Source organism: Vitis vinifera, chromosome 5, assembly GCF_030704535.1.
Source record: "Vitis vinifera cultivar Pinot Noir 40024 chromosome 5, ASM3070453v1".
In the NCBI taxonomy this organism is placed as follows: domain Eukaryota; kingdom Viridiplantae; phylum Streptophyta; class Magnoliopsida; order Vitales; family Vitaceae; genus Vitis; species Vitis vinifera.
In genome coordinates, this window is record NC_081809.1 from 23,364,994 (window position 1) to 23,380,837 (window position 15,844).

General features: G+C 29.1%; 1 protein-coding gene across 1 annotated transcript; it reads right to left on the minus strand.

The window, feature by feature from the left end:
- Nucleotides 1-10,442: 10,442 nt before the first annotated feature.
- LOC104879439 (ankyrin repeat-containing protein ITN1) lies at nucleotides 10,443-12,975 on the minus strand. The gene is made up of 3 exons (XM_010652215.3): nucleotides 12,112-12,975; nucleotides 11,491-11,990; nucleotides 10,443-11,161 (listed from the first exon to the last, which is right to left on the minus strand). The coding sequence occupies exons 1-3, from the start codon at nucleotides 12,878-12,880 to the stop codon at nucleotides 10,499-10,501; spliced, it is 1,932 nt and encodes a 643-aa protein (XP_010650517.1). The 5' UTR covers nucleotides 12,881-12,975; the 3' UTR covers nucleotides 10,443-10,498.
- Nucleotides 12,976-15,844: the final 2,869 nt, after the last annotated feature.

The window sequence follows — 15,844 nt, forward strand, 5'->3', positions numbered from 1 at the left end:
CTAACCCATGACAGCTACCAATGGCTGAAGCCGTAGAAATAGTGTAAGAACATTGCCAGCTTCCATTCCCCATGACATTTTTCCTTAAAGATCCAGAATCTCAACCCCAATCGCATCTCCTCATTATTTCTCATCTCTTTCCATAATCCCCAAAATTTTTGAACCAACGCTGTCAACTTTTTCCTTGCTTTCAGAATCACACACTCCTCTGTAGAACTGATTAGAGCTGTTCCTGAAGGTGAATGGCCCAGGTTGTATTTGACTTTTAGATTTTAGGATCACAACGACAGTACCAGAAGGCTTAGAGAAGTCCATGATTTCGAGCACCACATTATGCTTATCCGAATGCAGAAAAAGCAGAGTGTCCCTTTTCCCATGATTTTTAATTTTTAACTCCGAAGCAGAGAACAAATCTTGAAGGCCAGGAATAGAGCTTGTTGAGGTATGGACCAAAAACAGAAGAAGACAACAAAAACGTATAGAAAGAGAGGAAGGATGATCAACAAAAGTCACAATTTCGCATTTCAATCCATTAGCTTAGAACAGGGGAGTGATTTCAGAATAAGATTTGAATAAAAACCGGACGTGATTTCTACTATCCAGTCTGAAGATGGACATGTATGCAATTTATTTTCAGGCGGGATCGATGACATTAACAGAATGATGAACATATCAAACAGACAAAGATCTAATTTCAACACAGCAATTTGTGGCCCTTTCCGTCCACACCAACCAATAATATATTGAATATTCAGAAATCATCAAATGGAGGAATCGAGTATGAATAAGAACATCAAAAGTAACCAGAAACGTACCTGGGCAGCCTTGCTTCCAATCTCCCTCCCTTTCTGCTCTTCTCTCTGCGCTTTTCTTCAAGATCTCTCTTTTTCTCCTTTCTTCCAGCCCCTCTAAAATTCCAGTACGTGCCCCCCTTTCTTCCTTTTTTCCACCTATATATATCACCCTTCAGGACCTAAATTTGTTTCCAAAAAAGAGAATTCTCCTATTTTCTTTCTTCTTCTCTTCTCTTTTTTTAAATCCTTCAATCAAAAGCAATCTTCCCAATTTCAAATTCCCCTCCAAAACCTTCCAAGGAGAGTCCCGCCTTCCTTAAACTTCAATGGTAAGTTTCCTTGCAAAAATATGAAATTTTTGAAGTTAAATAATTGCATGAATAGATAAATAAGTAAATAAATTAAAAAATGGTAAAAATAATAAATAAATAAATAAGTTAAGGAAAATAATATAAAGAGGAAGATAACCAATAAAAAGTGAATGATAATCATAAAATTAAAACTAAAAACAAAATAAATAAATAAATAAAATAAAATAAAATAAAAGTCTTCGTAGGCCTAGTGTGCCTAAACGGGCCTAAGGTGAGACTAAGTGGGCCTAGGGTGGTGCCTAATGGGCCAAGTGTATCTAAAAGCTATCCTAAAAAAAAAGCAAGAAAAGCCTAAGTCTAAATTAGGGCTGCCAAGGGTCACAATAAGGGATCAAATAATCCCTCAACCAAAATCTCCGAGGTGACTCAGAAAAAGGTAAGTGGTATGAGTAGCCATGGGCCACCAAATTTTGAAGCACTGAAAACGAATTTTAAAGACATGTGCTAAAGGGACAAAATTGAGGGTCTACACACTACCTAATCTGTCCAATGGTTTTCCTATTTAATTTTTTCCACTCATCCTCAATTGTAGTAACTAGCTTATAACCCCCGCATTCAGTGGGCTCAAACAACTCTTTGCAATATAGAATATCCTCAATTTTAGTCTTCCAAATTGAATAATTGGAAGTTATGAGTTTAATCATTCCACTGTCAGCCTCCTCCATTTAATTCACACAAAAGATCCCATTGCTAATCAACTTGGCTTTGATACCACTTGTTAGGGTGAATTCACAATATTCCAACAATCACCAAAAAATTTCTACCATTTCTTTGTGCAAAATTAAATAGGTAATAGCAACTAGTAGCAATAAATAAATAAACTCATGCAATAGAAAATTAAATCAAACACTAAAATTTTTACGTGGAAAACCCCCCAATGCGAAGGAAAAACCACGAGCCCTAGTCCAATTCAAAATTCCGCTATCAACAATAATGGGTTACACTTGTCTTCTCTAGAATAATCTCTAGAGGCTGCCAAATACATTAAGAGCACATATAGCCTTGTATTATATAATCTCTCTTGGCAAAAGAAACAAAGAAAAATTGGAGAATGTATACCAAAAACGTTGTTACTGTTCACGGGTAGTAACACTAGTTCCCGATCTCAAAATCTAATCTCCATCGTTTCAATTGTAGCTACTTGAGTTTCAAACCTCTCCTTCAATTTTCAACTCGATCGGACCATAGATGAAGCGAGATCGACTAGATGAAATCTAGGCAGATGTGTTTTTTTCTCTCTCTCTTCTCTTTTCTCTGTTTTTCTTTTCCCGATCTACTTTTTTTTTAAAAAAAAATGTAACTAACTTGTGCCCCAAGCATATGGGGCCCACTCCTTCACATACTAAGGAGCCCAACAGGTTGATCCATGTTTGGTCTTGGAGCAATGCACTATATCTTTTCCATTTTTCTAAATCCTTATCAAAAGTTCCCTTTAATCTCATGTCCATGATTACGCTCACACACACATATATAAATCTTCTCAATAGTTTCCTCATTTCCTTTTCCTTTTCTTTTCTTTTCTTTTCTTTTTTTTGTCCTTTTAGAGTTGATATTGATGGGGTTGTGAAAAATGTTTTTCAATTTGAGTGTTTGTTTTGAAAAATTAAATTAAAAAAAAACATGTAAAAAAATTTATTGAATGTTTTTTTTTCCTACTTATTTTATTTTATTTTTTATTTTTATTTTATCAAGGTTAGAAAAAAGCCAATGGCATTTGAGGATAACATGGTTGTCTCTTTCAAATAGTAGGTCAACTTTTTGTTAGTATTCTATCATATGTAACAATTCTTTTCTATTTTTTGATATAATTAATGGAAAATGATAGACGAGTAGTTGCTTTTAGAAAGTTGTCTAGAGAGCAGGAGTAGCTTTCAAATTTTGTTATAAAAAAGTTCATGAAGATGAGAGTTATTTGACCATATACAATTTTCTCTTTCTTTCTATAGATAAGATAATTTTTGGTTGTAATTTCATAAGTAATATATTTTTATTTTAATACAATAGCAAAAATTAGAAAAAAAAAAAAAATGAGAAACTTGGGGTCTCACATGTAAAGATTAGAAAGGAGTCAAAACTCATGAAAAGAATCAATGAATTTTTTTTTCTTTTTATTGTTATATAATCATAAATATATATATTTTTCTATTTTTAAAAACAAAAATAAAACTAAAATTAAGAAATATATTAGATATTTTTAAATGTTAAAAAATGTAATTAAAATTTTATTGATACCCCCTACTTCTAAAAGTCATAAAAATAAAAGTATGAATACATGTTGTTTCTCCTTTTTGGTAAAGATCACTAGTATCAAAGAAATTATGAAGACATATTTCTTCCCCTTTTTCTTTTTTGGTATCAAAGATCACTAATTATTATTATTTTTTCATATGTAGCATATCAAATATAAATCAATACCAAATACAAATGTTGATAAAGACTAGGAATCTACCAAATCAAAGTGGTAGAAGTATATTAAGGCCCTACCATCTTTGTCAAGATATATGTGTTGGCCCTACCATTTTTGTCAAGATGTAGGTAATAATATCCTTGAATTTTTATCACACAAATTAAAACAATAAGTGGAAATATCATAACACAACAATTGTTTTTTTAGAGATGAGTAGTCCCTTCCAACTTAGTTTCACAATCATAGATATTTTGTATAGCTTATGTTTATATTCAAAGATGTTTTATGTACAATATTGGTTGTAATTTTTTTGGTTATATAGTTATATATATATATATATATATATATATATATATATATATATATATATATATATATATTATTTCTTAAGTATAGCAATTGGTCCACTTTTTTCTCATATTTGGATTAGCTAATTAATTTGATTTCCATCCTTAGGACCCAACAAGTGACAATTCAAATATAAATCAATATCAAATATTAATATTGATAAAGACTTGGTATCTACCATATCAAAGTGGTAGAAGTTTCTCAAGGCTCTATCACATTTCTCAAAATGTATCTGTTGATCCTATCACCTTTGTCAATGTAAATGTTAATATCCTCAAAACTTTATCATATGAATTAAAACAAGTGGAAATTTATCAAAACATAACAATTGTTTTTTTGAAGATGAGTAGTTTATTTCAACTTAGGTTCACAATCATAGATATTTTCTATAGCTTATGTTTATATTCAAAGATATTTTATGTACAATATTGGTTGTAATTTTATATATATATTGGTCCACTTTTCTCTTATATTTGGATTAGCTAATTAACTTGATTTCCATTGAAAGGACCCAACTAGTGACATTTTGATTAATATAAATCAATATCAAATATTAATGTTGATAAAGACCGGGTATCTGCCTTAACTATCAAAGTGGTAAAAGAGCATCTTAAGGCCCTATCACATTTCTCAAGATATATGTGTTGGCCCTATCACCTTTGTCAAGATGTATGAGTTCTTTTTTTTTTTTTTTTTTTTATTTGAGATAAGTAGTCCCCTTCAACTTTGGTTGACAATCATAAATATTTTGTATAGCTTATGTCCATAGTCAAAGATATTTTATGTACAATATTGGTTATAATTTTTTGATAATTTCGAAAGTAAAAATTTCATAAGATATCAATTTTTTTTTTCACTCCTAAATTTATTTAGTGTAATTTTAGAACTCAAAATTCACTCATATATATATATATATATATATTATCAAATCAAAATCATTAATGTCTCGTGTAAGGGAAACCTATTAAAAAATAATTTAAAAAATTCTACTAATTGTGATATAATTACAAAATATTTTTTTTCCTATTTTTGAAAATAGAATTAAAAAAAAGATATTTAATGTTTTTAAATTTTTAAAATATATATACCTAAATCATTATTTGTATTTTTACTTTAAAAAAAACACAAAAATATACTAAATGAAACCTAAGGATCTCACTACAGTCGAAAAATATTTAAAATTTGAAAAGCAAAAATTTCAAAAGTAACAGTATCAATTTGCTTAATTTTAAAACTCAAAATTCACTCATTTTTTTTCCTTTTTATCATTTCAAAATCATCAATGTCTCTTGTGTAAAGGAAACCTTTTAAAAAATTATTAAAAATTTTCTACTAATTGTGATATAATTACAAATATTTTCTTTCTTCCTATTTTTGAAAATAGAATTAAAAAATATATTTAATATTTTAAATTTTTTTAAATATATATAACTAAAACATTATTTTTATTTTTACTTTTAAAAATAAAAAATAAATAAAACAAAAAAACAAAAAAATACTAAATGGAACTTAAGGATATCACTGAAGTCTAAAATATTTAAAATTTCAAAAGTAATTAAGGGTTTTGAAACTCAAACTTTAATTAATATGATTTTAAAACTCAAAATTCACTCATATCTTTTTTTTTTTTTTTTTTTTATCAAATCAAAATCATCAATGTCTCTTTATGTAAAGGAAATCTATTAAAAATCATTAAAAAAATTTATTATAATTTAAAAAGATATTTAATATTTTAAAATTTTTAAAATATATATATAACTAAAACATTATTTGTATTTTTACTTTTAAAAATAATAAAAAAACAAAAATATATCTAAATGCAACCCAAGGATATCACCACTGTATTAACATTGATGATTTTGGTTGAAAAACATTTAAAAATTCAAAAGTAATAATTTCCGAAGTAAACTGTTTTCATTCCTAAATTTATTTAATAATTTTAAACCTCAAAATTCACTCATTTCTTTTTCTTTTTCTTTTTTTATCAAATCAAAATCATCATGTCTCTTGTGTAAAGGAAACCTATTAAAAAAACATTAAAAAAATTCTACTAATTATAATATAATTACAAAATATTTCTTTTCCTATTTTTGAAAATAGAAGCGAAAGCAAAATTAAAATGCAACCTGAGGATATCACCACAGTTGAAGAATACTCTAGTAAGAGGCCTAGTAGGAAGGAAATTTTGTAAGTAGTCCCCCATAAAACATCCCAAGATGATATTATTTTATTGGAAATATATCTTAAAGTCAGTACTGACGATCGCTATTTACGCATGAATTTGTATTTATGAACAAATCTTAAACACTTTGTTTTAGTTGATAAATCATTGCATGCACCATAAGATTCATAAAACACCTTGAGATGATGTAAATTCTAGTGTGACTGTAGAGGAAGGTTGTCCTTAATATTAGCTCCCCTCCATAGGCCAACTTTGAATCTTCATCGATAGAAAACCTTACAACATTAAGGTGATTTTCTTTTTTCTTTTTTTCATTTTTGACACTCTATAGTTTTCTTCAAATTACTGACAACGCCAAAGTAGTCTTTAGACTCTATTCAAGCAATATAGAAAATATGTGAAACTAATCAACCTTAGTAATTGTTAAAAATAATTTTATTCTTTTAATTTATATATTCTACTATATATGCATGTGTCCCTTTCAAGCTAAACCTATGCCAACTTCCAATAATTACTCTCCATTTTGATATAGAGTACAAAACATGTTATTATGTATGAGGCATTAATCTATGAAATAAAAGTAAAATTAATGTAAAAATCCTAATGATGATCAACACACAACCATTTCATTGAAAGTGGTAAATGTATCTATGTTCAAACCCTACTAGCTTTATCTTAGGAGTTAAAAGGAGTAGATGCAAGCACAATAGAGCAACATAATTGTTTTAGTAGAAGCACGTGTCTCCTTCAAAGCTATGTCCATATTTTCATAGTTGTCTATTCAAATAGGATTTCCTTTCTCTTTCTAACATTGATGAATAGCTTGTAAAGATTTTTAAAATAAAAAATTATACTCCCAAATCACCCGTTATCTTATATTTTTTGTCATATTTAACAATATTGATGTCTTAAATGTGAAAATTGAAAAATTATCAAAAAAATGTTTTTTATTTTGCTACTATCAAATATCTTTTTCTAGTTTTAAAAGGAGAATAAACATAGGATTACAAAATATATTTTCTAATTGGGTTATTGCAATAGTGATGAAGGAGAATGCAACTAATTAAAGAATCCACTTAATGCAATCCACTCGACCAAATGCATCCCACTTGCCCTTCTTTTTATATGCTTTAAATACCAATTTGTTCGGAAATTAAAATTTTATTTGAAGTAATTTTAAAACTCACAAGTCATCCATATCTTATTCTTTTTTATGGCCAAATCAAGAAACTTAGTATTTTGCATGTAAAGATTAGAAAGTGGTCAAAACTCATAAAAAAAAATTATTAAATTATTTTCTTTTTATTGTTATATATATAATCACCAATATATTTATCTATTTTTAAAAAATAGAAATAATACTAGAACTAAATAAGGAAGATATTAATATTTTTAAAAGTTAAAAAATGTAATTAAAATTTTATTTATACCTTGTACTTTTAAAAATAGTAAAAATAGAATTATGAATACATATTTTTCTCATTTTCGGTAAAAATCACTAGTATCAAGAAACTTATGAATACATATTTCTTCCTCTTTTTCCTTTTTAGTGTTTTGTTCATCTTTTCTATTTGATTAGCCTATTTGGTGAATGTCACTAATTATAATTTATTTCTTAAGTTGTAATTGGTCCATTTTTCTTCTCATATTTCAATTAGCTAATTAACATGATTTCTATTCATCTCATAGTGAACCCAACTAGCTAGTAAGTGGAATTCCAAACATAAATCAATCTCAAATATTAATGTTGATAAAGACTAGTTATCTATCATGTCAAAATAGTAGAAGTATCTTAAGTCCCTACCACCCTTATCAAGATGTATGTGTTAATATCCTCCAAACTTTGCCAATTAAAATAGGAGGTGAAAGTATATCAAAACAAAGCAAGTGTTTTTCTAGAAATGAATAGTCCCTTTCCACTTAGGTTTACATTCCTTAGTGGACCCAACTATCTAGTAAATGAAATTCCAAACATAAATCAATATCAAATATTAATGTTAATATAGACTAGGTATATATCATATCAAAATGGTCAAAAAATAGTCTTTCAAAATAATTTTTAAAAACAATTATCAATTGGGAAAAAGTTTTCCTAATTTATTCTCATATAATACAATAATTTCTAAAGTATTTTTCATATTTTTAATTATTTATTACAATACTTGACAAAAAAGAAAATTTTTAAATATCTAGAAACACTTTAAATTCATTTTGAAAAATAACTTATTTTATAACAAATTTTTAAAAAATCATTTTCAAAAAAAAAATTGATAAATATATTTTCTAAGTTGGAAATGTATTTTGTATTTCAAAAAATAGAAAACTAGTTTTAAATGGGTCATTAATCAGGTTTTCTTCCCAGGGTAAAAAATAATAGTAGAGGGGAAGTGATTTTTGACCATTAATAAAATTATTGTTAAACATATTCCAACCTAAACCTTTAATATTTATAAGAAAAACAGTGAAAACTATTGCTAGGAGAATTACAATTGTGTAACCATACGAATGATCAAATACTTTTACCCATAATTTTATACAATGTTTTGATCAGATACTCTTGCCAACAGTTTTTTTTTATGTGTCCTAAGTTGTCACTCGACAATTGATCTTGCAAAAATAATGTGAACACTATTGTGAACCCGTATTTTTCACATGCATCCCTACTCTATAGCAAAACTTAGAATTTATGAAAAATGTTTCATGTTTTTAAAAACTCATTTTATTTGAGTTTTGGAATTGGCATTTATTTTATTAATTTTTTTTTTAAAAAAAAAGGTAAAACAAAATAAGAAAAAAAAAATCGTGTATAACTCCTTATTTGAAAAAGACAAGTCCATTAACCAAAAATGGATTTGAGGGTCAAGTTACATATCTAGAAGGTATGAGGATGAGCCTTTGCACACCTCTAAACCCGTATAATTAATTAATTAGTGGATACAAAAGAAATCAAGAAACCTAATGTCTCACATATAGAGATTGGAAAGTGGTGGAAATTGATCATAAGAAAATTAGTAAAAAAAATTCTTTTTATTATTGTTTATTAATCATCAATATATTTTTCTATTTTTATAAACAAAAATAAAACTAAAATTAAGGAAGATATTAATATTTTTTTAAATTAACAAACGTAATTAAAAAATTATTTATAATTCTAATTCTAAAAATAATATAAACCAATGTATGAATATATATTTCTTCTTCTTTTTCCTTGTTGGTATTTTCTTTTTCTTTTCTATTTGATTGGTCTATTAAATGAATTTCACTAATTATTATTTATTTCTTAAATAGTAATTGGTCCACTTTTCTCTCATATTCAAATTAGCTAATTAACTTGATTTCCATGTAAGGACCCTATTAGTGGCATTTCAAATATAAATCAATATCAAATATTAATGTTGATAAAGACAATTATCTACCACATCAGTATCAAGTATTAATGTTGATAAAGACTAGTTATCTACCACATCAAAGTGGCAAACATATCTTAAAACCTTACCGCCTTTGTCAAGATGCTCCAAGCTTTGTCATAGGATTTAAAACACCAAGTGGAAGTATATTATAACATAACAATTATTTGTGTAGAGATGAGTAGTCCCTTTCAACTTAGGTTCACATTCATAGATATCTTGAATAGATTATGTTTATATTCAAAGATATTTTATGTACAATATTGATTATAATTTTGTAAGTTATATGTATATACTTTTATTTTAATGTGATAGTAAAATTTAAAAAGTAAAGGTATCATTTTTTTTCATTCCTAAATTAATTAACATAATTTCAAAACTTACAATTCACTCATATCTTATTTTTTTCTGTAGAATCAACATTAGCAATGTCTCTTGTGAAAACTTTGGAAAAACTGTGGAAACCTATTAAAAAATCATTAAAAAGATATTTGACATTTTAAAATTTTTTAAATATGTATAACTAAAAGATTATTTGTATTTTACCTTTAAAATATGTATATCTAAATGCAACCTAGGATATCACCACAATCAAAAAATGTTCTAGTAGAAGGAAATTTCATTGTGAAAGCAGTATCATTCAAACATCATCCATATACACACCTCTCCATGGTGTTCTACAATTAGTGTAAGAAAAAGAAGGAAAAACAGGAAAGGGTAAATTTAGTATGGTAGAAGGATTCGTAAATTAGGTGAGAATAATGCCTTTGGATCAAAGAGTTACTCCTTAATTTAGGGAAATGCACCCAGGGGCTTAATATTTTTATGGCTGGTGAAGATGAAAAGTGGAGACTGGAGAATGTATTTATTCATTGTAAAAAAACAAAAAGCATGTTTTTCCCTGATTACTAATTGTAATCGGAAACTTGTTAGTAAAAGCATAAACAATAGGTAAGACTTAAGCATGTTTAAAATGATTTACATCAATGTCAAAGATTCACAAATTTTTTCCATACAAAATCCCGACTGATGGTTACCGATAAAGGAAAAGCTGGAACAAAAAGGAAAAGCAAGAAGACTACAATCATGTATTTGGTGGTAACTTCAAGCGATGAAGAAGGATGTAGCACAGCTTGCAGCCCGTCAACGAATGCTGTCACCATTACAGCCATCGCAGCCAAGGTGAGAACATAGCCGTACAATAAGTATGCGTGGACGGTCTTCTTATTTTCTATGGGGAAAGAGGCAAGGAAGTAAATACCAATTGCACACATAGAAAGTACCATGGCTATGCTATCTTCCATGACAAAATTTCTGAAACTTTCCGTTGCTGCACTTGCCATGTCTCCGTCCTTGCCCAGGGTGCCATCTGTTGGGAGCGATAAGACTGCCATGCCCTGGGTAACGCCCTTGTCCGGAATGTAACCACCAGGCAGTGTGAAACCTGCCGTGAAGGTTACAGTTGCTATGAGTGCCGCCACTATCATATGGCTTTTCATTGTTTTCTTCATTTCAGATATTTCTTTACTTTCTTCACTTCCTTTGTTTTCAGATATTTCTTTGCTTCCTTTGCTTTCGCTGCTATTCATGTCTTCCTTGACCTCTAGCGAACCCAAGGGTCTGATCCCAACTCTGAAACTTGGACTCCGTCTCTGAAATTGTAAAATGTTTAGAGAAACATGGATAGAGATTTGATTTGAAGGGGTGAAAGAATCATCCTAATTCTTGTAAAAGAAGAAAAATAATATATTTGCTAACATAAAATTACCAGAAACTGCATTTTTATTGTTCTTCTCTCACATAAAAACATATTTTTGAATAAAAGCATATGAAGGATGGTTGTCAGATGTAATATCTATATAATTAAAATACAGAAACACGAAAAAAATATATATATATAATTAAAATTAATTAAAAAAAATTATGTATTTTTGGATGTCAAATGGGTAACATAGGAAATCGAAAATTTTGACGACCTTACCCTTAATCTCGCGAAGGTGTCCAATATCCACGTCAACATCCTCTTCGGAGGTGGGAAGTAGTCGACATCTTTAGACAAGGGAGAATTGTGAAACAGGTAGAGGGGCGTCTTTCCTTCAGCATTCTTCTCGTTCATGAGTCCTCTCATCCTTAACGGGGGAATATTTGACAAACCCGAAGTTACAAATATTTTTTTTGGCATTATAAAATGAAGAACATTATTGCCCTCATCATCAACTTTCTCGCAACAATCTGGAAAGCGTGACACCAGCTCTTTCACTACATCCACATGGCCTCGGCTTGCTGCAATGTGAAGAGCTGTCTTGTTTCCATGGTCTTTGACGCCTAGGTGGACAATACTGCTGTCACATTTCTCTAGCAATTGCCTCACTATTGTTGGATGACAACCCACATATGCAGCAAAGTGAAGGGGAGACCACCCATTTTTATCCAATTCTTTAGTTAAAGCAGGTTTCCATTTCAGCATCTTCTTTGTCATTGCTGATAAAATCAACAAATGAGAGAAAAAAAATGATTTAAGAAAATTAAGAAAATAAATTAAGTCTCCTCTTGTAATGTGATTCGACCATTAAATAAAAATGGTGCATCCTCCACTACGTACCTTTGTTATTGAGAATTACCGCAGCATGCAAAGCCGTTCGACCCTTGATGCCACTATGAGCTGGTGAAGAGTACTTGTCTAGGATCATCTGCACCAAGTCTCCGAATCCCCACTCAGCAGCGATGTAAAGAGGAGTATTGCCTTCAGCATTAGCACCATAGGCAAAGTCGGGGTCATCCTGAATCAATAACTTCACCACCTCAGGGTGATGATTTCTCACTGCCTCGTGCAAGGCTGTGTCTTTGTCGTTATTGATCATCCTCAGAATTACCGTACAATCTGCTACAGCCCCTCTTTCTGTGTCTCCTTCTCCAAGTTTTTTGGCAGCGTCAATCAGATTTTTCACCACTTTCCAGTGCCCTTCCCTGGCTGCAAGGTGAAGTGGTGTGTCACCTTTCTCATTGGGCTGTTGCAATAGCGATGAAGGAGAACCCAACCCAAGGATCCACTCAACGCATTCCGCTTGACCGAACTGGGCTGCAACATGGAGAACAGTGTTCTTCTTTGGGGTTAGTTTGACTTGAATATCATCTTTACGAGCGTTAAGGGCATGGGTGTCACCATCTGCTGCAGCCACGTACAATTTAGGATCCATGATTGTGATCTTGGTCAGGCTGCCATCTTCAGCTGCAGCCAGGTTGGTGATCTCGATTTCCCTAGCATCTTCAGCTGCAGCCTGGTTGGTGATCTGAATTTCCCTAGCACCTTCAGCTCCAACCTGATTCGACTCTGTATTCAAGTTAAGGCTGGAAGTAGTGGGATCGGCCATTGTTATTGAATGAGCAGTCGCCTTTCTATATTTTGCTCGAAGGATGGGAAACAAGTTGACCAATTGTTTAATGGAGAGGGTGGCTCTTAGCTCAACCTCGGGGGAAGTGGATGCTTTTTATAGCCTATAGGTATGTGGGTGCAATTTGATATTCAAAGATGGAAGTATATTCAAATTCTCCAATCTTTGTCATAAATTAAAACAGTAGATGGAAGTACATATCAAAACACCACAATTATTTAAGTACACATTCTAAGATATTTTCGGTAGGTTATGTTTATATTCAAAGATATTTTATACACTATTGATGTAATGGAAAGTTGTTTATTTGAATTTTTCTTTTTATATGCCGTTCCTTTCAACTTGAGTCCACATTTTAAAATATTTTCTATAGATTATGTTTATATTCAAAGATATTTTATGTACAATTCATGATGTAATAGAAAGTTGTTTATTTGATTTTTCAATTCCTTTTTATATGTAGATAACGGTGTGTGAGGAAATTGAAGAAAAATGCTCTGAGCATGTACTCCTCCAATGCCGAAAAAATTATGAATACATATTTCTCTTTTCTTGGTTTCGGTATTTTCTTCCTCTTAATTTTCTATTTGATTGGCATATTTGGAGGACACCACTAACTATTATTTGTTTTTTAAGCCATAATTAGTCTATTTTTCTCTCATATTCCAACTAGTTAATTAACTTGATTTCCATTCATTTCTTAGTGAAGAAAAATGCTTTGAATATATCCTTCGTCGAAGGATATCACTAAAAATGCTCTGAATTAGTCCATTACTAATTATTATTTATTTTTTAAGTAGTAATTAGTTCATTTTTCTCTCATATTCAAACTAGCTAATTAACTTTATTTCCATCCATTCCTTAGTGAAAGAAAAATATTTTGAATACGTCTTCCTCCAAAGATATCACCAAAAGTATTTTTGGTAAAGATCACCTGTTTATTTTGTACAATGAATTTAATGTTATTTTATACAAGTATTAATTTATGAAATTAAAGTCAAGACAACGTAAAAGATATTTTGTAGAAGAAATTTCAATCAAAATGATAGGTGTACGTGTGTTAAAGCCCTACCAACTTTGTTGTGGGAGTTAAAAGCCTTACCAGCTCTCATTGTAGAATGGACAAAAAAATTTCAGAAAGAAAAAATAGAATACGATACTGTGGTATCAAAACCAAATTATTTTTAGGTCAATTATAAACACATGTTAAAGACCCAATGGGTTTGGGTCAATAAACCCAATGAGTTCTTTTTAGTTAGTTAAATGATTGAATGCATTATCAAATTGATATCCCTTTAGAGCTCATGTTTTTATTTTTCTATTTTTTGTTTCTTATTTATTTATTTACTTATTTTTGTATCTTTCTATTTTAATTTCAACTTTTTCACAAATTTTATAGTATCCATGTATGTAACATTGTAAACTAACAATTTCACTCTCGGATCATATTGGTATATTTGGCATATGTCACCAAGTTTTAGTTTAATTTTTCTAAATGATAATTGGCCATTTTTCTCTTACATTTGAAAGCTAATTAGAGTATATTTGAGAACTATTTTTTAGATCAATTTTTTATTCTCTAGAACAAAAAAAAAAAAAAAAACACCCAACAAGGAAAGATGTTTAACAACTAAAAAACTATTTTATGTTTTTATTCTTTAAAATAGAAAACACGATGTTTTTAAAGAAAATTTTATAATTGTTTTTGTTTGTGTTTTTAAGAACCGTTTTTATAAAATAATTATATCAATATGTAGAATAATTAAAAATAAAGAACTAGATATAAAAATTAATTTTAAAATATATTTAAAAAATAAAATAATAGTTTTTTAGAAATGTTTTTTAATATAGTTACCAAATCAGGGTTTGAGCTTTGCTCCCCTCCATGTTGACTCAATTATTAATTATGTGGCATTCGAACATAAGTCAATGTATAATTTTAATAGGAAAAAGACGGGACTTTTCTCAATAGTACGGTAATTTAAAAAAGTTATGCTTAAATTATTGTAGTAGAAGAAATTATTACAAATATATGGTAGTTTTTGCCACCTAGGAGAGAGGAGATAGGAGAGAGGAGAGAGGGTGAACGGATAATTTTTTTTAAAACCAAAATCACCTTTTCAAAAAAAATTTCAAAAGGAACTCGTCTCTTCAAGAGACGAGTTCCCTAAAAAAATATATATATTTTTTATAAAAAAAATTCCCAAATTAAAAAAACAAAAAAAAACAATTCTTCAAGAACTCGTCTCTTGAAGAGACGAGTTCCATGAATATATATATATATATATATATATATATATATATATATATATATATATTAAAAAAAAATTCCCAAATTAAAAAAAAAAAAAATTCCTCAAGGGAACTCGTCTATTCAAGAGACGAGTTCCATAAAAAATTCCTCAGGAACTCGTCTCTTTTCCATGAAAAAAACAATTCCTTAAGAGAACTCGTCACTTCTTTTTTAAAATTCCCAAATTTTTTTTTTTTTTTAGAAAAAAAAAAACAATTCCTCAATGGAACTCGTCTCTTGAGTTCCCATGAAAATAAAATTTTTTTTTTTAAATTCCCAAATTATTAAAAAAAAACAACTCCTCAAGGGAACTCGTCCCTTCAAGAAACGAGTTCCCATGGGAAAAAAAAATGTATATTTTTTTTTAAAAAATTCCCAAAAAAAAAAAAAAAAATTCCTCAAGGAAACTCGTCTCTTGAAGAGATGAGTTCCCATGGAAAAAAAAAAATTTTAAATTTTTTTTTTTTTTAAATATTCCCAAATTTAAAAAAAAAAATTTTAAAAATTTCCTTAAGGAACTCGTCTCTTCAAGAGACGAGTTCCATGAAATTTTTTATTTTTTTATTTTTAAATTCCCAAATTATTAAAAAAAAAAAAAAAGCAATTCCTCAAGGGAACTCGTCTCTTGAAAAGACGAGTTCCCATGGAAA

Excerpts from the sequence above, each read along its gene's own strand:
- LOC104879439 (XM_010652215.3), bottom strand. The coding sequence starts at position 12,880 with ATGGCCGATCCCACTACTTCCAGCCTTAACTTGAATACAGAGTCGAAT. Across the intron at positions 11,991-12,111 it reads GGTAATTCTCAATAACAAAG|CAATGACAAAGAAGATGCTG; the intron begins GTACGTAGTGGA and ends TGATTTTATCAG. Across the intron at positions 11,162-11,490 it reads ACACCTTCGCGAGATTAAGG|AGACGGAGTCCAAGTTTCAG; the intron begins GTAAGGTCGTCA and ends TTACAATTTCAG.